The sequence below is a fragment of the Mobula hypostoma genome, chromosome 9, assembly GCF_963921235.1.
Source record: "Mobula hypostoma chromosome 9, sMobHyp1.1, whole genome shotgun sequence".
NCBI lineage: Eukaryota > Metazoa > Chordata > Chondrichthyes > Myliobatiformes > Myliobatidae > Mobula > Mobula hypostoma.
Genome location: NC_086105.1, coordinates 98880960 through 98905885, shown reverse-complemented (window position 1 = coordinate 98905885; position 24926 = coordinate 98880960). Strand labels below are relative to the sequence as shown.

At 44.2% G+C, this 24926-nt stretch overlaps 1 protein-coding gene across 2 annotated transcripts in view; it reads left to right on the top strand.

The window, feature by feature from the left end:
- LOC134351307 (interleukin-21 receptor-like) overlaps positions 1 to 18108 on the top strand; it is a 73509-nt gene extending 55401 nt beyond the window's left edge. For both annotated transcript variants that reach the window (XM_063057378.1, XM_063057377.1), the window contains exons 8-9: positions 184 to 268; positions 16391 to 18108. In XM_063057378.1, coding sequence (XP_062913448.1) covers positions 184 to 268; positions 16391 to 17356 — 1051 coding nt within the window. In that variant the 3' untranslated portion in view covers positions 17357 to 18108. The remainder of the gene's footprint in view (positions 1 to 183; positions 269 to 16390) is intronic.
- The last annotated feature ends 6818 nt before the right edge of the window (positions 18109 to 24926 follow it).

The following is a 24926-nucleotide window of genomic DNA, read 5'->3' as shown; positions in this document are numbered from 1 at the left end:
CAGATGTCCGCAGATGCTTAGTGAGGAGCTGGTCACTTCCTGACTTACAGTTTGCTGTCACCCACTGAGTGATATATTTGCTTTCTCGGTTACATTAGAAATAGTTAATTGCCTGCTGCATGTCAGATATAAATACATTCTCTTGCGTGTGCCTTTCTGTCACTAATTCATTTCCTCTTACAGACTGTGGAAGAAACTGTGGATAATTAGCCCCGACCCAGCTCCATTCTTCAAGCCATTGTTTGCGGAACATGGAGGAAATTTCACGGTAACCATCTGCCATTTGTTTAATGGGGTTTTCAGAAACTGGGGTCCTACAGTATGGAGCAAATGCCTTTACAGAACAGGCACCGACACCTGAGTGAACCTACTACAACTCAGGAGGGATTGCTCCAAAACCTCATGCAGAGTTTTTCACCAAGCTCATTTTAAGTGTAGAGTTTCTTCCTTCTCTCTAAAAGTGAGCCCTACTTCTGCAGTTGTAAAAGTAGAAAGCTCTGGAAATGCTCAGCAGGTCAGGCAGTATCCATGAGGAGAGAAACAGGTTTTATTAAAACATGGTTTCATTTCAGGTTTCCAGCACCTGCAAAGATTTTGACTTCCAGCTATTGTCATTCCCACCTGAAGGGCTGGGAGGTCAGGTATTATTGAACAGGGTCATTTCCAAGCACTCATGTCATAGTGGGACTTCCTCATTTTGACTGGTAGTAACTAGTTTCAGCAGTGAGTTTGTCAGGGATCGGTGCTGACAGATTGAAGTTGACATTCTGACTGCATGAAGGATGGAACCCTCTTCGAAATATCAGAATCAGGTTTAATATCACCAGCATATGTCATGAAATTTGTTAACTTTGTAGCAGCAGTACAATGCAATACATAATTATATAGGAAAAATAGTTAAATTAGTTAAGTAGTGCGAAACCATAAATTTAAGTAGTGAGATACTGTTCATGGTTTCAATGTCCATTCAGAAATCAGATGGCAGAAGGGAAGAAGCTGTTCCTGAGTTGGTGAGTCTGAGCCTTTAGGCTTCTATACCTCCTCCCCGATGGCAACAGTGAGGAGAGGGCTTGTCCTGGGTGATGGGGGTCCTTAATGATAGACGCTGCCTTTTAGAAGCACCAGTCCTTGAAAACGTCTTGGAGGCTAGTGCCCATGATGGAGCTGACTAAGTTTACCACTCTCTGCAGATTACTTTGATCCTTTGCCGTCGCACCCCTGCCCCCATATCAGACGGTGATGCAGCCAGACAGAACGCTCTCCACGGTACATCTGTAGAAATTTTCGAGTGTTTTAGGCGACGTTCCAAATCTCATCTGACCTCTAATGAAATATAGCCGCTGTTGTGCCTTCTTTGTAGCTGCATCGATGTGTTGGAATATTTATTCCAGGGTCCAGTATCTTCACCCAGGAATTTCCCTGCTCCTCACGTCCCAACTTTTCAAATAACTCTGATCAAGATCAACATCGTGGCATTCCTATGATCTCGGTCAAACCTCCTCCAGAGTCAGCAACTTTTAACCATTAAATATGGATGAAGGAAGCTCCATTTCATCTCTCTCCAACCACTGGTCTGTTCTCACCTTTTGTTGTCAATAACTGGGTCCTTCACCCCACCCATTGCAGGATTCTCACAGACGGTATTTCGCTGGTTTCATGACCGTCCTTTATTCCTACATTCTGTCTCCTGCCACTCACTCAGTTTCTTAACTGAGTCTGTCATTCGTCTTCATCTCAATGTGGTTTGGTTACCAGTTGTTTGTTTCTTTTTACAACAGCTTGAAAGGAAGCAACTTGGGCTGTCAGGTCAAGCCAGGTCTCTGTGAGACACTGTTATTGGCTCCATCACACTCATCCTTACTTCCCTCTTGCACTGCATCTTATTCTCCCCCACGTGTTTATCCGCTCTCCTTCCTTTTGCTTTTGACACTGATCTGCTGAAAGGGTACTTCTTTTTCAGCAGCTAGCAGGTCTTTGGGATGTGGGAGGACAACAAAACAGGAACATCAGGAACACAAGAAGGCACAGGCCGTAGATCAAATTCCACACAGCAGCTGAGATCAGGATCGAACCCTTGTCCCTGGAAATATGAGACAATTGTACTAATTGCTGCACTACTCCTCAGGCCCCTACATGAGGGACTTGATCAAGTCCATATAATTCATATTTATAGGTTTTCTCTCCTTTCATGTTTTGAAACAGCACCCTGAACTTGAGTGGGAGCTAACAAATGCTGACTGGTCGTGTTCTCTTCAGCTATCTGTAGTATTCAGTACCACCAGCAGATGGCAGGATAACCACAGCCATCACTTGCCCCAAGCCAAATGCTAATTGCATCTTGTGCACTGCGTTTTAAACTCAGAATCAGAATGAGGTTTATTATAACTGACCCCAGAGAATGTCATGAAATTTGTTGTTTTTAGCAGCATAATACAAGACATAAAAAATTACTGTAAATTACAATTTTAAAAAATGAGGACTAACAAGGCAGTGTTCACAGACTGTTCAGAAATAATAGTCCCCTGAATGTCCATTATGGCTGATTTATTTTCCGTCTCAACCCCATTCTACTGCCTGCTCCTCGTATCCTTAAACACTCTGACTAATCAAGAGCCTAATGACCTCTGCTTTAAATATACCCAATGACCTGGCCTCCACAGAGGCAATGAATTTCACAGATTAACCACCCTCTTGCTAAAGAAATTTCTCCTCTTCTCTGTTCTAAAGGGACATCCTTATATTCTGAACTGTAGCCTCCGGTCAGACACCCCCACTATAGGAAACATCCACTCTATCTAGGCCTCTCAATATTTGCTAGGTTTCAGTGAGATCCCCTCTCTCCCATTCTTCTAAACATCCACTGGATCCTCTCCAATCTCAGCACATCCTTTATTAGATAAAGAGCCCAAAGCTGCTCACAATACTCCAAGTGTGGTCTGATCGATGCCTTATAAAACCTCAGCATTACATCTTTGCTTTTATATTCTGTATTTTATAATCCTGCTTGGGGACTTCCACGTCCCTTTGCACCTCAATTTACTCCCCATTTAGAAAATAGATTACGCCTTTATTCCTTCTACCAACATGTATGACCATACACTCCCCTTATCTATATTCCATCTGCCAATTCTTTACCCATTTTCTTTATCTGTCTAACTCCTTCTGAAGACTTCCTGCTTCATTAATATTATCTGCCCTTCCATCTATCTTCGTATCGTGCACACACTTGGCCACAAAGTGACAATTCTATTATCCAAATCATCGACGTATAATGTAAAAAGGAGCGGTCTGAAACGAAGCTCTGCGGCACACCACCTAGTCACTGGAAGCCAATAGTCCCACTCTTTGCCTCCTGCTAGTCAGCCAATCTTCTCACCATGCTAGTACCTTTGCCGTAATACCCTGGGCTCCTATCTTGTTTAGCAGCTTCATGTGCTGTAACTTGCCAAAGGCCTTCTGAAAATCCAAGTGAACAACATCCACTGACTTTCCTTTGTCTATCCTGCCTGTTATTTCTTCAAAGAATTCCAACTGATTTTTCAGGCAAGATTTCCCCTTAAGGAAACCATGTGGACTTTGGCTTACTTTATCATGTGCCTTCAAATGTTCTGTTACCTCATCCTTACTAACGGACTTCAACATCTTCCTAACCACTGAAGTCAGGCTAACTACCTTATAATTTCTCATATTTGCCTCCCTCCATTCTTAAAGAGTGAAGTGACATTTTCAGTTGAAGAAGTTGACTCACTGTAACCTTCTCAAGGGCGATCAGGGCAAGACAATGATAAAGCCCTTGCTAGTGATGCCCAAAGAGATAACAGGTGAGTCCAGATAAAATATAGTGGGTTCCTCTACATCCTCAATAAGTCAATCTTGGGTTTGAAATCAAAAGATAGAGAGAGATAGAGAGAGAGAGAGAGAGAGACAGACAGACAGACAGACAGAGAGAGAGAGAGACAGAGACAGAGACAGATATATACTGTAGAGATACTGTACTGATAGAGAGACAGAAATATACTCTATCTACTGTATACATATGGAGAGAGAGATAGAAAGAGAGGGAGATAGAGAAAGAGATAGAAATTGAAAGAGAGAGAGAGACAGATATATATATATATATATAGAGAGAGAGAGAGACACACAGATATATATATATATATATATAGAGAGAGAGAGAGAGAGACAGAAATATACTCTATCTACCATATATGTATGGAGAGAGAGATAGAAAGAGAGGGAGATAGAGAAAGAGATAGAAATTGAAAGAGAGAAAGAGAGAGAGAGAGACAGATATATATATATATATATAGAGAGAGAGAGAGAAAATCATTATCCCTGAAGATCTGCATCTAAATTTATTATCTGTTGTTCTTAATCCTTGGAAATCTATTGTTTACAAACCTTTTAAGATGTTAGAAAAAGCAATCAGCTTCTACCTTTATCCATCTAAATTTCTGGGAACTCCCCATTTGTTTTAATAATCCATGCACATCATTAGTCTATTTAAATATATGCTTTACTACATGAAAGGCAGTCAGCCTCTACTTGTAGGAGATGCTAGCAGTGTAAAAATGACAGTATTTCTGCAGCCATGGCTATTTCTACACGTGTGTTGCCTCATGCAAACCCCAAAGCTGCGGAAACCTGCTCCACCCATTCTGTCTGTGTTCAGACAGTGGATCCAACTTAGAGAAACAATGTTGTGGAGCTTCGTCACTGCACAAATCTACCTGAACAAGCTCTCTTTTGGTTCCCATGGAGGAAAATGGTACGTGTTAGCATTTTTATGTTTTTTAGTTGATTGAGTTTATCTAAATGTTTTAAGTGATATAGATTAAGAAAAATGAGAGCATAACACATAGAAGCAAAATTCAGCCACTCAGCCCATCATATCTGCTCCGCCATTCCATCATGGTTGATTTATTATTGCTCTCAACCCCATTCTTTCTCCTTCTCCCTGTAACCTTTGGTGCCCTGACTAATCAAGAACTTATCAACCTCTGCTTTAAATATATCCAGTGACTTGGCCTCCACAGTCATATGTGGAAATGAATTCCACAGATTCACAACCCCTCCATCTCTGTTGTAAATGGGCATACCTCAATTTGGAGGCTGTGCCCTCTGGTCCTAGAAACACCCACTATAGGAAACATCCTCCCCATGTCCACTCTATTTAGGCCTTTCAATATTTGATAGATTTCAATGAGATTCTCCTCATTCTCCTAAACTCCAGCGAGTATGAGCCCAGAGCCATCAAATGCTCCCCATTTTCATTCCCAGAATCATTCTCATGAACCTCCTCTGGACCCTCTCCAATGCCAGCACATCTTTTCTTAGATAAGGGGCCCAAAACTGCTCATAATACTCAAAGTGAGATCTGCTCAGTGCCTTATAAAGCCTCAGAATTATATCCTTGCTCTTATATCCTTCAAATGAATACTAACATTGCATTTGCACTGACTCACTGACTCAACCTGCAAGTTAACCTTTAGGGAATCCTGCACAAGGACTCACAAATCATTTTGGCACCTCTTAATTCATACACTTCTGCACACTGTATTTCATCTGCCACTTCTTTGCACAATCTTCCAATCTGTCTAAGTCCTTCTGCAGACTTCCTCTCCAGCTATCTTCATATTGTTTGCAAACCTGGCCACAAAGCCATCAATTCCGTCATCCAAATCATTGACATATAAAGTGAAAAGAAGCGGACCCAACACCAACCCCTGTGGAACATCTCTAGTCATTGACTGCCAACCAGAAATGGCTGCCTTTATTCCTAATCTTCTGTCCAAGCTAGTGTCTTTCCTGTGATACCATGGGCTCTTATCTTGCTAAGCAGCCTCATGTGCGGCAACTTGTCAAAGACCTTCTGAAAATTGAAGTAAACAGCATCCACCGACTCTCCTTTGCCTATCCTGCTAGTTATTTCCTCAAAGAATTCCAACAGATTTGTCAGGCAAAATTCTCCCTGAAGGAAACCATGCTGACTTTCACCTACTTTATCATGTTCCTCCAAACACCCCAAAACCTCATCCTTAATAATGGATTCCAACATCTTCCCCGCCACTGAAGCCAGACTAACTAGCCTATCATTTCCTTTCTGCTGCCTCCCTTCCTTCTTGAAGAGTGAAGTGATTCTTGAAAGATGATTGCTGATGTCTCCACGATCTCTTCAGCTACCTCTTTCAGAACCCTGGGGAGTTGTCCATCTGGTCCAGGTGACTTATCTACCTTCAGGCCTTTCAGCTTCCCAAGTGCCTTCTCCTTAGTAATAGCAACTACACTCACCTCTGTCCCTGACACTCTCAAATCTCTGACATACTGCTGGTGTCTTTCAGAGTTAAGACTGATGCAAAATACTTATTAAATTCTTCTGCCATTTCCTTGTCCCCAATGAATATCACTCCAGCTTCATTTTCCAAGGTCTGATAGCTAATTTCACCTCTCTTTTACTCTTTATATATCTGGAAAAGGAAAATTTTGCTATCCTTATTCATATCGTTGGCTAATTTATTTTCATATTTCATCTTTTCTCTCCTTATGGCATTTTGTTCTCTTCTGTTGGTTTTTAAAAGGTTCACAATCCTCTAATTTCCCACTAATTTTTGCTATATTTAATGCCCTCTCTTTTGCCCTTATGCTGTCTTTGACTTCCCTTGACAGCCACAGTTGCATCATCCTCCCTTTAGAATACTTCTTCATCTTTGGGATGTATCAATCGCGTGCCTACCAAGTTGCTCCCAGAAACTCCAGTCTTTGCTGTTTTGCCGTCAAACTTCCTAGTGTCCCCTTCCAATCAACTTTGGCCAGCTTCCTTCTCATGTCTGTGTAATTCCTTTTACTCCACTGTAATAATGATACATCTGACTTTAGCTTCTCCTTCTCAAACTGCAGGGTGAATTCTATCTTATTATGGTCACTGCCTCATGAGAGTTTCTTTACCTTCAGCTTCCTAATCAAATCCATTTCATTACACAACACCAATTCCAGAATAACTGATCCCCTAGTAGGTTCAACCACAAATTGCATTTTCTTAACACTAACCACAAGATGCTACATTTTCTGATCCTACCCACCCTTGGCCTGAAGTCTGAATCCCTCATGCACATCCTAACGAAACCCGCCCAAGGTCCTTTGCCTGATGCCTGAATCCCTCATGCACACCTTCACCAAACCCGCCCAAGGCCCTTTGCCTGATGTCTGAATCCCTCATACACACCCTAACCAAACCCGCCCAAGGCCCTTTGCCTGATGCCTGAATCCCTCATGCACACCTTCACCAAACCCACCCAAGGCCCTTTGCCTGATGTCTGAATTCCCAGGTAGCACAACTCTCTGGTCAGCTGCTGGCCATCGCCCAGAGTCACAGGCCAGCTTCGCTGTTGCCTACTGAATCTGCCAGCAGGCGCGGGCACTTGCAGTGGGGAAGAACAGAACTGGAACACTCTTCTCAAGACAAATAACCTGTAGACGTCATCCTGGAGAGTCTCAGATGGGCAGTTAGCATCAGGGAAGGTCTCCACTAATGGTCACCGAGCTCTGAAACTCCGCCAAAGGAGGAAAGAGTTGGAAGAAATCCAAAAGGTAGTTCCGGCCCTCTGGTTTTGGTAATTGTTTTGCAATGCAAACTCAGATGAGGTGAAGGAAATAGATAATTCTCAGATATTTAACAGGATTAGTTTATTGAGGCATATCACCTGGGTGCTGACACAGGCACGTATCTATATGTGCACACGCAAACTCACAAGAGTATGCACGTGCCCAAATTCAAACATGTGTACACACTCATATATGTAAGCACAAGCTCAGAAGCACACACATGAACAGACTTGTGCAGACACACACACACACACACACACACACACACACACACGTACCACACCCACCCACGCCATCCAGCTCTTGCTTTGCAGTGCTGTTGGTGCTTTTTCCTGTCTGATGATCTTTTGGAGATATTATAATTGATCAATATCAGAGCTGTCAACGTGACAATTTAAGAAAACCTTGAAGTGTGTTTAGAGCTTTCACAGGAGAGGGACCAACAATAATTTTCCCTTCAGGGCAAAGCAGTACAGCTTGTACCAGAAAACTGCAGGAGCAGTGTTTTTGGGACACACTGACACTGTGGTGTCTCTGTTAACTTGTGGGTTGCCCATTTTACACCCACAGACTACTGCTTACATCTCTTTTAATCCAATTTGTAGCTGCATCAGAAAGCCTGAAGAAGTGGCTGGGTCTGTTAATACTTTGGTTGAGTCACATAATGAGTCCATTGCCCTTCTCCCTGCTCTGTGCTCAATCCACCATTTTTTCCCATCTTTCTTCTATGGCTGTCCATGTTTCCTGCTGTATCCAATCTCTCTTCTTCTTTCCGGCTCAGTGTCCTGAACTGGCCTTACTGCTCTCCTTGAAGACTAAGTCAATCTGTTTCCACATTATGTCGATCTGTCTACTGACTCATCCTCGTCGAGGTCCTGCAAGGTCTGGAATCTGTTCTTAAGCTGAATGGTGTAGGCAGATCTCACACTGGTGTCCCTGAGCTTCTCAACAGCAAACCCTCCCTGTACATGTGTTCTGGTCCCAGTGCTTCTCCGTTTGAGTTCATCACTGTTACAACATGGTGGTGATCACCTTCTCTCTTCCCTTTACATCTCACAAGGATTGTCTCCACGTACCATTGATCATCCACCATGGCTCTCGACCTTCTTCAATTTTTTTCCATTTTGGGATATTATTGTATTTCAACAGCATATTCAACAATTTGTTACAGTAGCTTGTGATCACAAAAAACTATCTTCAGATGCTGGAAATCTAAATTAAGGACCGAAAGTGCTGGAAGTACTCAGGAGGCCAGGCAGTGGCTATGGGAAGACAAAAAGAATTAACATTTCATTTTGAAGATCTTTCATCAGAGCTGGGAAAGAGACACAAGATATCTTGCTAAACTGCAGGGAGGGTGGAGGAGGGGGATAACTGACAAATTAGCACGGAGGTGACCATGGGGATAAACCACACTCTATAGGAGTGTACCTAATGAAGTGGCCGGTGAGTGTATGTTCAGAGATGCTGTAGCTTCTCCACTTGCAGGTTCAACGTGTTGTGCATTCAGAGATGCTCCTCTGCACACCACTGTTGTAACGTGTGCTTATTTGAGTTACTGTCACCTTCCTGTCAGCTTGAACCAGTCCACCTATTCTCTTCTGACCTCCCTCATTAAAAGGTGTCTTCTCCCACAGAACTGCTGCTCACTAGATGAGTTTGGTTTTTTTGTATCATTCTCCGTAAACTCCAGAGACTGTTGTGTGTGCAAATCCCAGGAAATCAGCAGTTTCTCAGAAAACTGAAACCACTTCGCCCGGCAGGAACAGGTCCAAGTCACTTAGATCACATTTGTTCCCCATTCCGACGTTTGGTCTGTACAGTAGCTGAACCTCTTGACCATGTCTGCATGCTCTTATGCATTGAGTTGCTGCCACGCGATTGGGTGATTAGATATTTACATTACCGAGCAGGTGTAGCTAATAAAGTGGCCACTGAGTGTACAGTCAAGGTTGTCTGGTCAGTGAGTGAACAGGAGCAGTTAGAGAGAGGAAAATTTATCTCCTTTCCACTATTTGTGGTCTATAATGTACACCGTCTCTGTGACATAGAGGGGTCTCCTATCAACAGGTGTACATTTGCATGGTTAGCAAACGCTTTACAGTACAGGCGACCTGGGTTCATTTCCCACCTGTAAGGGGCTTGTACAATTTCCCCGTGACCTCATGGGTTTCCTCCGGGTGCTCCGGTCCAGGAAAAAAAAAGTACCGGTTAGTGGGTTAATTGGTCATAGTAAATTGTCCTGTGAACAAACTAGGGTTAAATCAGGGGATTGCTGGGTGGTGCCAGAGGGGTCTATTCTGCGCTGAATCTCAGTAAGTAAGTGAATAAATTATTTGTTCACCTGTCCTTGGTTTGTCAGGTCCCGTAAGACCATTGTGCCTCTATTCTAACTTTAACATCGTCCTCTAAATTGGACTCCCTCTGCTCAGTACCTGCATTCCATGCAGACGAAACCGGGTGCAGATTTCCTGGTTACTGTCACTCTCCTCAATGAGGGGCAGTAGTGACACCTGAATGGTCTTGAACTTAAAGCAAGATAGATAACATGTGACGTCAGACTCACAAGATCAGTTAAGGAAGCAGCTACAACTGTGAGGAAGGGAACTATATCAGTACAAGTGAGAAACAAAAGCAGACGGTATATTGTTGAAAATGTACAGTCAGGTCCCAGCAAACAGACACTGAGAAATACAAACATGCTGCCAAATTACTGTTACACAAAGTAACTACTTAACATTTGCAGAGGCCAACTAAAGCATTTAGAAGGAGCAGTTCTCTTGACGTGTGATCAAGAGAACATTTTTTAACCAACATGTAGCAAGTCCAACAAGAGAGGGCAGTTTCAGACTTGGTTTTAGAGAATAAAGTTGGGTTAAGTGGGAAACATGGATGCGGAGAGTATATTGGGGGCAGTAATCACGATTAAATTAGGTAAGGATTGACTTGGTGTAGAATGTCTTAATTCAGTCCTGACAAAGGGTCTCAGCCCGAAACATTGACTGTACTTTCTTCCATAGATGCTGCCTGGCCTGCTGAGTTCCTCCAGCATTTTGTGTGTGTTGTCTAGGTTGAGGTGTAGGCTGAGATATGATTTCGCAAAAGTAGATAGAAAATTTATACATTGATTCCTTATCAATGCTGAGGGGGCACTAAGGAGGAATTAGTGAGGGATTAGAACAAGCTTGCAGCTATTAAATGAGAAAAAAATGAGCTCCCTCTTCTAGATCTCTATGGACATCAAAGAGCATATAAAGCTGAGGAGTGAAGACTTTGATAAATTCAGAGAGCTCAGGTCTTTGGAACCCTTGGAGGAATATAGCAGCCACCTGGGGTGAAACTAATAATGAAATTTGGAAAGTGAGGAGACTACATAAAAAGAACTGACAGATAATTAGGGGTAATTTTAAAACATTGTACAAGTAGATGAAGGGAAAGATAATCAGAAAAAAATGATCGTAGGGATCTGAAAATTGTAGCCTAAATGTGTCAGAAAAGTCTATGTAAACTTCTGAAAGAATACTTTGCATTTCTATTCCTGAAGGAAAGTGATGTCATTCTGAGGGAAAGTGACAGGTTCAATTGTACTGGTAGAAAGCAAAGGGTGGTAGTCAGCGGGAATCTGCATGCAATGGGATTCTACAAGGCTCAGATAGAAGCTGCTGGCTTCTTGTAGTGTACATAAATGACTTGGACTTTGAAGGAGTTAACTAAAACGGGCAGATGAGTTGACAGAGCGGAAGGATGTTTTGGGTTAAAAGACCCGGAGCACTACAGGATACAGGAGGATTAATGGGTTGGAAAGAGTTAAAAAAAATTGCAAATAATGATTGTCCAAGGGAAAATGACTGGGAAATGAATTTGATCATTGGAATACAAGTCAATGACCAGCAGATGCAAGTGTACTGGAAACAAAGGAGTGAAATGGTAGCAAGTGTCACTTGAAAGAGATATGGTTGATCTTGACCACTGAGTTGAAGGCTGTGGAGAATTATCTAGTGTACGCCAATCACAAGTGTGTTGTCATCACAGAACTGAAGTAGGCATGAGCTTGGATCTGTGAAAGATATCACTATTTATAATTTTGCTTTTCCTTGCAAGGCAGATAAACTTCCTCGGTAAGGTGTGGTACAGCCTTCCCTGCATTTTGGTATTGTTGAGATGGTGTAATTGTCTATTAGGTGTCCTGACAAGATACCGAAGTAGATTGCCAGGACTTTCTTCCACGCAGACACTGCTGCCCAGGTTGGGACCCGACTGGATTCGAACCCAGGACCATCTGTCTCGGAGTCCAGTGCTGATGGCACTACACCACCATGCATTTACTTGATTTTTATTCATTAAGTTGTCAAGCAGATGCAGTGGGGCTCTGCTTTCCACACATGACCTTACGCATGATTTGTTTGTGAATACTGAGGGTTTTTAAGCCTGGAGCGACAGCTTTCAGCCCACTGTCCATGCCCAGGTTTGTTTATTGGGGTACAGAGAGTGAGCTTTAGTTGGCTCTGCTCCACCTGCTCCAAATGTTTGAATGAACACTGTAAGGGAAGTGCAGACTTTGCTCTACTTTGAATCTTAGTATTTGGCATTCATTTCTAGAGGAATAGAGTATAGAAGCAGGGATGTGATGTTGAGGCTCTATAAAGCGCTGGTGCGACCTCACTTGGAGTACTGTGGGCAGTTTTGGTCTCCTTATTTAAGAAAGGATGTGCTGGTGTTGGAGAGGGTACAGAGAAGATTCACTAGAACGATTCCGGGAATCAGAGGGTTAACATATGAAGAATGTTTGTCCGCTCTTGGGCTGTATTCCTTGGAGTTTAGAAGAATGAGGGGAGACCTCATAGAAACATTTTGAATATTGAAAGGCATGGACAGAGTGGATATGGCAAAGTTGTTTCCCATGATGGGGGAGTCTAGTACGAGAGGGCATGACTTAAGGATTGAAGGGCGCCCATTCAGAACAGAGATGCGAAGAAATTGTTTTAGCCAGAGGGTGGTGAATCTATGGAATTTTGTTGCCACGGGTGGCAGTGGAGGCCAAGTCATTGGGTGTATTTAAGGCAGAGATTGATAGGATCTGAGTAGCCAGGGCATCAAAGGTTATGGTGAGAAGGCAGGGGAGTGGGACTAAATGGGAGAATGGATCAGCTCATGATAAAACGGCGGAGCAGACTCGATGGGCCAAATGGCCGACTTCTGCTCCTTTGTCTTTTTGGCTTATCGTCTTAGTAGTACTGTACCTGCCCCGGAAATATGTGATTGAACACTATAGAATAGGGAGTACCATACCATTGCAAGGAGTGCTTGATGATGCAGTGTTAGAACAGGTTTACATCTTTACTTATTAGAACATAGAACATAGAAAACCTACAGCACAATACAGGCCCTTCGGCCCTCAAAGCTGAGCCGAACATGTCCTTACTTTAGAAGTTACCTAGGGTTACCCATAGCCCTCTATTATTCTAGGCTCCATAAACCTGTCCAGGAATCTCTTAAAAGACCCGGCCGTATCTGCCTCCACCACTGTCACCAGCAGCCCATTCCATGCAGTTACCACTCTCTGCGTAAAAAACTTACTCCTGACATCTCCTCTGTCATCGTAGCTATCCCTCGAGGTCGAGGATGATGGTCTTCGTTCTGTTGATCTATTTATGGGCTCTCAAGTGGCTTATGAGTCCAATCTTGGCTTTGAAAGTTCTTCCGCATTCAGGACAGGTAGTTCCAGATGGCAGATCGGGCTTTGGTTGTTGCTGCCTCTCTTTCCATTTTCTTCTCTTTTCTTCTAATTCTGCACATCTGTTGGCTTCAAAAGTTGCTGTTCCTTCTCGGATGAGGCTTGCCAGAGCTTCCTGTCCTTGGCATTGGTTTCCCAATTGTTGGTGTCGATGTTACATTTCTTCGTGTTGGCTTTGAAAACGTCTTTGAATCTCTTCTGTTGTCCGCCTCTTTTACGTTTGCCTTCCTTAAGCTGGGAGTAGGAGATTTGTTTCGGCAGACGTTCGTCTTTCATCCGAACAACGTGACTGCTCCATCTTAGTTGGTTCTTGATGACGAAGGCTTCAATGCTTGTTGTTTTTGCTTCATTTAGCACGCTGTACCTACTTCCAAGCACCTTAAAACTGTGCCCTCTCATGTTAGCCATTTCAGCCCTGGGAAAAAGCCTCTGACTATCCACATGATCAGTGCCTCTCATCATCTTGTACACTGCTATCAGGTCACCTCTCATCCTCCGTCACTCCAAGGAGAAAAGGCCGAGTTCACTCAACCTATTCTCATAAGGCATGCTCCCCAATCCAGGCAACATCCTTGTAAATCTCCTCTGCACCCTTTCTATGGTTTCCACATCCTTCCTGTAGTGAGGCGACCAGAACTGAGCACAGTACTCTAAGTGGGGTCTGACTAAGGTCCTATATAGCTACAACATTACCTCTCAGCTCCTAAACTCAATCCCGTGATTGACGAAGGCCAATGCACTGTATGCTTTCTTAACCACAAGTCAACCTGCACAGCAGCTTTGAGTGTCCTATGGACTTGGACCCCAAGGTCCCTCTGATCCTCCACACTGCCAAGAGTCTTACCATTAATACTATATTCTGCCATCATATTTGACCTACCAAAATGAACCACCTTACACTTATCTGGGTTGAAATCCATCTGCCACTTCTCAGCCCAGTTCTGCATCCTACCAATATCCCGCTGTAACCTCTGACAGTCCTCCACACTATCCACAACACCTCCAACCTTTGTATCATCAGCAAATTTACTAACCCATCCGTCCACTTCCTCATCCAGGTCATTTATAAAAATCACGAAGAGTAGGGGTCCCAGAACAGATCCCTGAGGCACACCACTGGTCACTGACCTGCATGCAGAATATGACCCGTCTACAACCACTCTTTGCCTTCTGTGGGCAAGCCAGTTCTGAATCCACAAGGCAATTTATTCTTCTCCTTCTCTGTCTCTACTATCTTGGGGTTCAATGTCATTGAAGCAGGTTTGCCCTTTTCCTGTTTCATTTCTACAGAGTTCCAAATGTCCTGTTGCTTTGATTCAGGGGCATCATTTGATCAGAGTCCCTGGCTCTGGCAGCACGGGGCGCCACGGTGGTGTAATGGTTAGCACAATGCTTTACAATACAGGTGACCTGGGTTCATTTCCTGCCTCTGCTGTAAGGAGATTGTACGTTCTTCCCGTGACCTCGTGGGCTTCTTCCAGTTTCTGCCTGCAGTCCAAGGACGTACTGGTTGGTAGGTTAACTGGTCTTTGTAAATTGTCCCGTGATTAGGCCATGATTAAATCAGAGAATTGCTGGGCAGTGTGGCTTGAAGGGACGTATAGGCCTATTCCACACTGTATCTCAATACATAAATAAATAAACAAAGAAATAAATAAAAATTGCTGTGTAAAAATAAATAAATAATGCAAAACAGGAATAGCAAGGTAGTGTTAATGGATTCATGGATTGTTCCAAAATCTGATAAAAGTGAGGAAGAAGCTGTTCCTAAAATGTTGAGCATGGTTCTTCAGGCTCCTGATGGTAGTAATGAGAACAGGATGTGTCCTGGGTGGGACATGCTCCCATGGACCATAATCCTGAGAAACTCACAATGGCTCTTAGCCTTCTGTTCCACATTGACAACTTTGCAAACTGTACACCAGGTAACTATCACCCCTTGGTACTCCTCACTATCTGTTATTCTTGTCCATCGTTACAGTGAAGCACTCTAGGAATAAGAATTCCCTCTTTTTTTTCACTGTCACCGTTCCCTCCCCCAAGTTTTTGGTGTTTAGAAGAGGCCACTATAAACACCAGTCCTTTTGTCACACTGCTTTGGTAACTTTTCCCAATACAGATTCAATCGCTGGTAACTTCTCCCCTTCCTGGCCAATGAATACAATCACTGGTAACTTCTCCCCTACCTGGCCAGTGAATTTCAGGGCCAAGGTCAGCTGTTCGCTCTCTCTGCTCGGTCCATTTTCATGGTCAAGACTTGCTTGTCAGACGTTCAGATATGGCCCAAGTGTGGAGAGAGAGAGAGGGACACATACAAGTTCACTGACTTTAATAAAAACTGTTGCAGAGTCTAAAGGAAAAGAATAACAATAAATGCTAGGCCAACAGGGCCGTTTACTAAAAATCTCAAACTGAAAGTTAATACCAATGCCTTGGCTGGATGCAGTAACCAGTACTAAATGAATAACGCTCCTTGACAGCATCAGTTGAAGAGGTAGTCCTCTTTCCTGGACAAGGATGAGAGTAAGCAAAGAGCTTAAATGTTGCTGTGCTTTTGGTCAAGTCTTGCCAAGACTAGAATGAGAAGAGTGGAGTTAAACACCATCATAATGGGACAGTAATTAGCTGGAATGTGTGTTCTCACAGGTGGACTTGGCGAACCTGATGTGCAGCTTGCCTGCGGGGGGTGAGGGGGGGCGCGAGTAGACCCCACAGCAGAGTCTATAGTAGTAACATCTTACTTCAGCGAGTCTTGCTATTAATGTACCTATTTTATTTGCTTTCATACAGCCCTGCAGAATAAATTGATGTATACTTCAGGCAATGCCATTGAACTTGTGGTACCAACTAATTAACAATATTGATTGATCAGTGTTTAAATTGGCTCTAACTTGTGACTCTGCATGGTCATGTTAGTGAATCAGATCGGTGCATGACAAATCATTATTCAGGTATCTAGAATGCACGAGGGGTTTATCTGTGACACAAAGAAACACGAGCCAGCAGCATATTGTTGGCAGCCTATTCTGACCTGTTGTCTCTTTCCTGTTTCAGAAATGGGTTAATGCTCGATACCCAGACGTACTGTATGAAGTCAGTGAAAAGAATGCGATGGTCTTGGAGAAAGGTGACACGGTACAGGTGTACGACAAACTCAGCACTCTCGACAAAACATCGATGATGGGACTGATGCCCAGGGAGAAGCAGCCTGACTTTCATTCTTCGTGGCAAGCCTTAGGTGACCCAAGTACCTGTACCTCAGCTCACTCCAGGGGCCAGTTCGGGAACAACATCCAAAAGTGGAGGGATAAGTCCTATGGCCAGGTCTCAATTGATACCGTGACAGTGACCAATGAGTCTAATTGCTCTTATTGCAAATACAAATCCAAGCCAAGCAGAGCACCCTACATGACCCAACGTAACAGTAATCCTGCAAGAGAGAATTCCAATGTGCAGGATTATCCCCCTACCAGCCAATTCTTCACTCATTTACACCTACTTACGTCAGGAGTCCTTCCGCCCTGCAATGACGCCACACCACCGACTGACATAATGTCCCTGTTGCAGTCCTCTGGTGCTCTGGACAGAGCAGATGGAAACGTTCTAGATCTTCAGTGCCTCAACATTGGTGACTGGGACCTAGAAAATGAAACTTTATCTTTGAACGATGAGGAAGCCTCTTGGGCTGATAGAAACGTAGGTGAGGGTGGCTCGTGGAGTGATGGAAGCTTAGATGCCATCTCCTCCTGCAGCAGGCCGGAGCCAGACCTTGGTTATCCAAAGATATCACTGGATTTAGATACTGTTGATAGTGGATTCACTGAAAATGATCCCTATTTCATGAGCACTGTTGATTTGGCATGTAATAATAGTATGGAAGCTGATGGGGCTGACGGTGGAAAAGAGTCGGATGATAATAGCCTTGCGAATTCCGAGGAGCTAACGCAGTATTACAGGAGCTACGTCAAGCAGTGGGTGAAGTCCCCGGATACTGGCGCAGACTGCAATACTCAAGAGTAGCTTCGGCTAACTCCTAGCTTTCGGCAGGTGGAAGCCTGCCAGATATGATCCCTACCTAGGAAAAGTGACAGCACTCTGGGGTGTGTGAGAAAGATGGTTGCCCTGCGTTGATTTTATGAAATTTAGAATGCTGTAAAGGGAAGTGTGTTACACAACATGTCTTCCTATGCTAATTTGTTAAGATAATTCAAGCCTCAATGCGCATTTCAGAATCAGAATCAGAATCAGGTTTAATATCTCCGGCATAGGTTGTGAATCTTTTTAACTTTATGGCAGCAGTACTATGTAATACATAATAATAGAGACATAACTGTGAATTACATTAAGTATATATAGATAAAATAGTTAAATTAAATAAGTAGTGCAAAAATAGGAATTAAAGAAAGTAGTGAGGTAGTGTTCATGGATTCAATGTCCATTCAGAAATCGTATGGCAGAGGGGAAGAAGCTGTTCCTGAATCGCTGAGTGTGTGCCTTCAGGCTTCTGTACCTCCTACCTGATGGTAACAGTGAGAAAAGGGCCTGCCCTGGGTGATGTGGGTCCTTGATGATGAATGCCTCCTGCTGTTTGTCCTCAACAGTGTGATCTTTGACTTGGATTTCCTAGCTGCGTGCTACCTGGAAATTTTTCTAATTATCCCAGTCTTCAAAGTCTGTAATTACCTCATCCCCTAAGCTGTCAGTAGATTTTTTAGCCAACAAAGGAAATAAATAAACTCATCCTTGAGAAAGACTGACCTGGTAACATTTCTTTCAGTTAAATGACTCAATGGTGCTACTACGCAACCGGATCTATCATTTTGAGCTTGAGCTCTAAACCTGCCCACGGGCAGTGTCTGGCATAACTGTCAACTCTTATCTACTTAACAGGTTGGAAACTGGCCATGTCAGTAGAGGTGTTTGGCGCTTGCCTGGCCAAATACCGACCCACCAGCCCTGGTGGTGAAAGAGTAGACCTCATCATGCCACAAGGTGAGGTATCAACAGGCCTTTGTACCAGAGGGTGATCTCCACTGGCAGCAGGCCAGGATCCAACAAGCTTACTGCGAAGTGGCAGGAAGCATCTGGCTGGGAGATGTAGAAATCCACAGTATCGAACGGGGTGCTTACTTAATGTCCTTTATTGAAAGTCTTCAACAGCCGATTAGCAACAGTGATTTGTACAACAGTGTTTCAAAACTCATATCACTTGGTATTATAGTTCTTAAAAGGACATACTCATGCCAAAGCCAGAGGAGATCTTCATCAATAAAGAAGATCTTTGGGGATGAGGACTCTTTTGCATCAATCCTTACCCGCAGGGAACCTGTCTTGAATGCTGTGGGGCTTGACTGATGAATACGGTCGATTTGTGTATTGTCACGTGTGTAATTTTGGTGAGGTACACTGACAGTGGGAAACCTGCTGGCAGCAGCATGTAGGAACAACTAACACATAAAACATTAACTAACATTAATTATACAAGATAGTGAAGAGAAAAACATTCAATGCAAAAACAAAAACCCTCGATCAGAGACAAGTCAGTAATAGTGCAGGAGGTGGGCTCCATTGCTGAGGTAGGGTTAGGGTTGTACACGCTGATTCAAGAAGCTGTTGGTTGTAGGAATGCAGCTGTTTTTGAACTTGGTGGTGTGGGACTGCAGACTTCCACACCTCCTGCTTGACAGTCGCAGCGAGAAGAAGGCGCTGCCCAACTAGCCGCAAGGCTCAGTGCTGGGACCCCAGTTGTTTACAATATATATTAATGACTTGGATGAGGGAATTAAATGCAGCATCTCCAAGTTTGTGGATGACACGAAGCTGGGCGGCAGTGTTAGCTGTGAGGAGGATGCTAAGAGGATGCAGGGTGACTTGGATAGGTTGGGTGAGTGGGCAAATTCATGGCAAATGCAATTTAGTGCGGATAAATGTGAAGTTATCCACTTTGGTGGCAAAAATAGGAAAACAGATTATTATCTGAATGGTGGCCGATTAGGAAAAGGGGAGGTGCAACGAGACCGGGGTGTCATTATACACCAGTCATTGAAAGTGGGCACGCAGGTACAGCAGGCGGTGAAAAAGGCGAATGGTATGCTGGCATTTATAGCGAGAGGAATCGAGTGCAGGAGCAGGGAGGTACTACTGCAGTTGTACAAGGCCTTGGTGAGACCACACCTGGAGTATTGTGTGCAGTTTTGGTCCCCTAATCTGAGGAAAGACATCCTTGCCATAGAGGGAGTACAAAGAAGGTTCACCAGATTGATTCCTGGGATGGCAGGACTTTCATATGAAGAAAGACTTGTACTCGTTGGAATTTAGAAGATTGAGGGGGGATCTGATTGAAACATATAAAATCCTAAAGGGATTGGACAGGCTAGATGCAGGAAGATTGTTCCCGATGTTGGGGAAGTCCAGAACGAGGGGTCACAGTTTGAGGATAAAGGGGAAGCCTTTTAGGACCGAGATTAGGAAAAACTTCTTCACACAGAGAGTGGTGAATCTGTGGAATTCTCTGCCACAGGAAACAGTTGAGGCCAGTTCATTGGCTATATTTAAGAGGGAGTTCGATATGGCCCTTGTGGCTAAAGGGATCAGGGGGTATAGAGGGAAGGCTGGTGCAGGGTTCTGAGTTGGATGATCAGCCATGATCATAATAAATGGCGGTGCAGGCTTGAAGGGCCGAATGGCCTACTCCTACACCTATTTTCTATGTTTCTATGACCCTTGATGAAAAGTTCCACCTTCCTGAGGCAGCACCTCCTCTTGACGTTGTTGATGGTTGTGAGGACAGTGCCCGTGATAGCAGGAGTATCGGGGGAGTAGATTTAGGATGGAGGTGAGGAGGAACTGCTTTTCCCAGAGGGTGTGGAATTCTCTGCCCAATGAAGCAGTGGAGACTACCTCAGTAAATATATTGAAGACAAGGTTGGATAGATTTTTGGATAGTAGGAGAATTAAGGGTTATGGGGAAGAGGCAGGTAGATGGAGATGAGTCCACGGTCAGATCAGCCATGATCTTATTGAATGGTGGAACAGGCTCAACAGGCCAGATGGCCAACTCCTGCTCCAATTTCTTATGTTCTTATGATAGACCACGTGGCCAAGTGGTTAAGGCATTTGACTAGCAAACCTGTAGATCGTGAGTTCGAGCCCCAGCCGAGGCAGCATGTTGTGTCCTTGAGCAAGGTACTTAACCACGCATTGCTCTGCGATGACACTGGTGCCAAGCTGTATTGGCCCTTGCCCTCCCCTTGGACAACATCAGTGTCGTGGAGAGGGGAGACTTGCAGCATGGGCAACTGCTGGTCTTCCATACAACCTTGCCCAGGCCTGTGGCCTGGAGAGTGAAGACTTTCCAGGGGCAGATCCATGGTCTCACAAAACTAACGGATGCCTTTAATTTAAAATGATAGATCAAACTACGTCCACTACTCCCCGCAGTCTCTTGTGCTGGAATTGTCATGGCCGGCTGTGAGGCAATCAGTCTGGATACTCCTGACAGTGCAAAAGTAGAGGGTATTTCGTGCGTCTCTGGTTCAGCCATTTCTATTCAGAAGCAGTTTCTATTGGAAGGGGCTACTTTAAAAGCAGGTGATTATTCTAGTTCCATTTGAAATTTTGCAGGATTACCCTGAGTTGTTATGGTGAAGCTCCAGGAATCTCACAGTTCATACACACAATGCCCTGCTTGTGGGTGCCTAGGAAAACCACTTGCCCACGTTCCTCATGACACTAGTGCAGGCACAATGCTCCCATTTCTAAATGTGAATCATTGCACTCATCCAGGTAGATTTCCTACCTCACAGAACTCCTGAACTTGGGTGCTGTTGGTGGAGGTGGCAAGTTCTCTGTGTGACTGTGGGTCAGTTACTCCGACATCCCACGTAAGTGATAATGGGCAATGGAAACTTAGGTGAGTGGAATCTGGGGAGAACTGATGGGAATGTGGGATTAATGGAGGATTAGTGTTGGTATTGGCTTGAGTTTCCAAGTGGTATATCTCGATAACACAAAACTAATTTGTACAACAACTGTTTGATATAAAGATCCTCCCAGGAGCTTTGGTGGGAGGTGGGCAAGTGTATATGCTTGTGTGTGTGTGGTGGGGAGGGAGACACACAACATAAGTACTCATTTAGCCAAGTCTGACCTGCAGCCTTCTTTGAACTTACTTTTTTTTAAAAAAAGGACAATTATATTGAGACCTTGGTTAAATCTGCCTCACATAACAGCAGGTATGGAACAGAAGGATGAATGCCTAAGCAGCACCACTTTCAAATCCTTGGAACTGCAAAAGTTCTGCCCGATTGCAGAGTCTGGACTCGAGGCACCAGGTACCAACCAATCTGTCAATTAAATGTTTGTGGTGAGGTTTGAGTTTCTTGACAGTGGGAGGATTTTGAATATGTGAGTTTACTGACTTAAAGAGATCAGTGCTGGACTAGCTGGTGTCAGTTCTTTTTCACCTTGAAGACCTGAACTCATAATGCAATGCCACTCCCCTGCAGAAATGAGGGGCTGCACCAAGTGCAGTATATCTAAAAGGCTTCCAATAGATATTGCTTGGTGACTGCTTTCAATAGCAGGTGCAGATTCCAGGAACTTTATACAAGGATGCTCATTCTACGTAACTCTTTCTTTGATGTACTCCCCACACGTTGTGGCTTCAGTGCTATTTACTTGGACCACATCAGTTACCAGAGGCGAGGGACGGGTTGGTTCTGCTCGCTGTTCCGCAAATCCTACTCAGCTCTGTGTGGAACGGAGCCTGTGGCCTGCTCTAGTTGCAGTGATGCCTGGCTTAGTGTCTGTAGTCCCACGACAGCTACTCAGTTCTGCGATGAACTGAGTCTGTGGCCTGTTCCATCTACTGATACCTGGCCTCTTGTCTTTCATGAAACTTCAGTTCTGAATGCTATTTGCTTATTGTTTGCATGATTTTTTCTCTCTCTCTGCACATTGGATGTCAGTGGGTTCCATCAGGTTTCTTTGTTTTGAGGCTGCCTGTAAGGCGATGGATCTCAAAGTTCTATATTGTATGCAGACTTTGATTACGGATGAACTTTGAACTTAATTACGTAGCAAATGAAAAATCAGAAACAGCTGCAAATATGAAATAGAAAGAAACTTAGCATGTTAGGGAGCATTTACAGGAAGAGAAACAGAGGTAATGTTTAAGGTTGAATATCTGACAAAAGGTTTACAATCTGTAATTTTATCCTTATAAATGTATCACACTAAATGCATCTTCACTTCTCAAGGATAAGTCTGCATTCGTATTAAAATGAAACCAGATTTAGATCTCTGAGCTCACTTAGAAGAAACTGAAAAAACTGTACCCAACTATGAAAGTCTTTTCTCACCATTCTGTTCCAGTCATTATACAGTCAAAAAGAAAGTTGTCTTCATCAGTCCACTACAGCTTATCTTTTCAGTGAACGGAAAATAATTTCTACGCATGACTCACTCTTAACTATCCTAATCTTTCATCAGAGAGGCAGCCTCAGAAATGACGTGTTCAAGGGCAGGCGTGGAAATGAGAACTAAGACCCTTTCTGCTCAAGGCTGTGCATGAATGTAATTACTGAATACGTCCACTGCAGAAACCTTGAAGAAGATGGCTTTAGTTACGAATGAGCTGTTGGAGTAGAGGTTCCCAACTTGGGGTCCTCAGACTCCTTGCTTAATGGTATTGGTCCATGGCGTAAAAAAGGTTGGGAACCCGTGAGTAACTGCATCAGCAGGTTCACCTACCTGGACAGCATCTTTCAGCAAGATGGTGGGACCAAAGAGGACATCTAGTCCAGACTCAGCAAAGCTAGAAACAGCTTCAGATCAATGAATTTCGGGTCTCCCTTTCAAATCTCTTACTATCTCTTCTTTCAGTTAGTCCTGACAAAGGGTCTTGGCCCGAAACATCGACTGTACCTCTTCCTATAGATGCTGCCTGGCCTGCTGTGTTCGCCAGCATTTTTTGTGTGTGTTGCTTCAGATCAATGAGCAGCTTATGAGAATTAACCAAGTACAGTGTCCACACCAAGGTGAAGCTGTACCAGAGCTATGCTCTGCCCACACTCTTGTACGGGTCAGAAGGCTGGCAGATGACAGAGAGTGACCTTGCCAAGCTGCCGTTGTTCCGCACCATGAGATCCTCTGTATCTTCTGGCCAAGAAGGATCTCTAACCATGCCCAACTCCTTCGGTGCCAGCAAGAGGACACGGCCACAAGCATCATTAGAAAGTGTTGGAGATGGATTGGACATGTGTTGGGAGGAGAGACCAACTCCATCATCAAGACGGCACTTCACTGTACCCCTGAAGGGTGGAGGAAACACAGGACATCAAAGACAACCTGGCACTGTACCTTCGGGCAGAAATGAGGACCCTGAACTACCCCTGGGGCACAATAGAGAAGATGGCCAAGGACAGACAGAAATGGAGGACCTTCACTGTTATCTTAAATACCAGTGGTTTAACAGGCAGTAAGTAAGTTCGCGTGTAGCCTGGTGGTGAGTCATGCACAAATGACCCTCATTGTTTGATCTCCGGAGCCAAATTATTCCACTGGGGAAGGGGTCTTGTAAATGGGCTAAAAGACCTTTCTGATTTGGCCCCATGCTTAAATCGTTGTCCATATATTGGGTTCAGTCACTTCAGTGCACTTTGGGGCCTGGACCCCCCCACCTCAAATCAGCCTGTATCCTTTCTACCCTTATGGCTGACATGGATCTGCCTGATCTTACAATGAAAACCTAAAAGCTTCGCTGTTTTAGTGAGGTTGCAGAGACTGGGTCTGAATAATCAGATCACAGTTAGGACTTACATCCAAGTACAACAGTCAATGCTGTGCACTCCCCATCTAATATTCTGCATTCACATCGAATATAATTTGGAATAAAAGAGTCATCTTGCACAATGATTCTGGTATTTGTGTGACCACCCCCCCCCCCAATGCATCTCAACTGTTGTGCTAGGACCGTGAGTTTGTTGGAGGAGCCAGTTATTATCATTGCTGAAATTAGTGCATCAGGCTTTGGTCACTGGGATGGTTGAAAGGTGAAAGGAAGTAATCTTCATCCTTGACGTCTCGCACCTCTGGTGGCGGGCTTGTTGTGCTCCGCCCAGGGGCAGCTCATCCGCCTTCAGTCCCCAACTGTAAAACAGCTCTCACCTGTGTCTCCGAGTGACTGTTTGCATGTGACAGTGGCCACACCCCAGTACCCCGCTTTGACAGGCGGGCTAAACCAGGTGACGGGAGGGTAGCTGAGAACCGCCAACCCTGCTGAGACAGGGATATGCTTACCCCAGCTTGTGAAGCTAGTTCCGGCAGACTAGGCAGATCAGATCAGCTACAAGGTCCAACAGCCAGGAAGGTGGTGCTACCACGCTTCGTGGAGAGCGAAGGGCATGACAAGGCACAGGAGGTGTCATGGCTCTCCACTGTGGTCAAGAAAGTCTCCAGTCATGACAATCTTTTGTACTATTGGACCAAGATTTTTGAGGCTGAGAGGGTGGAACTGGCCTAGTGCAATGGCTTTTTCTCTATAAAACTCCTCCCATATAGATTTACTTCATCACAGAAACAATGGGCA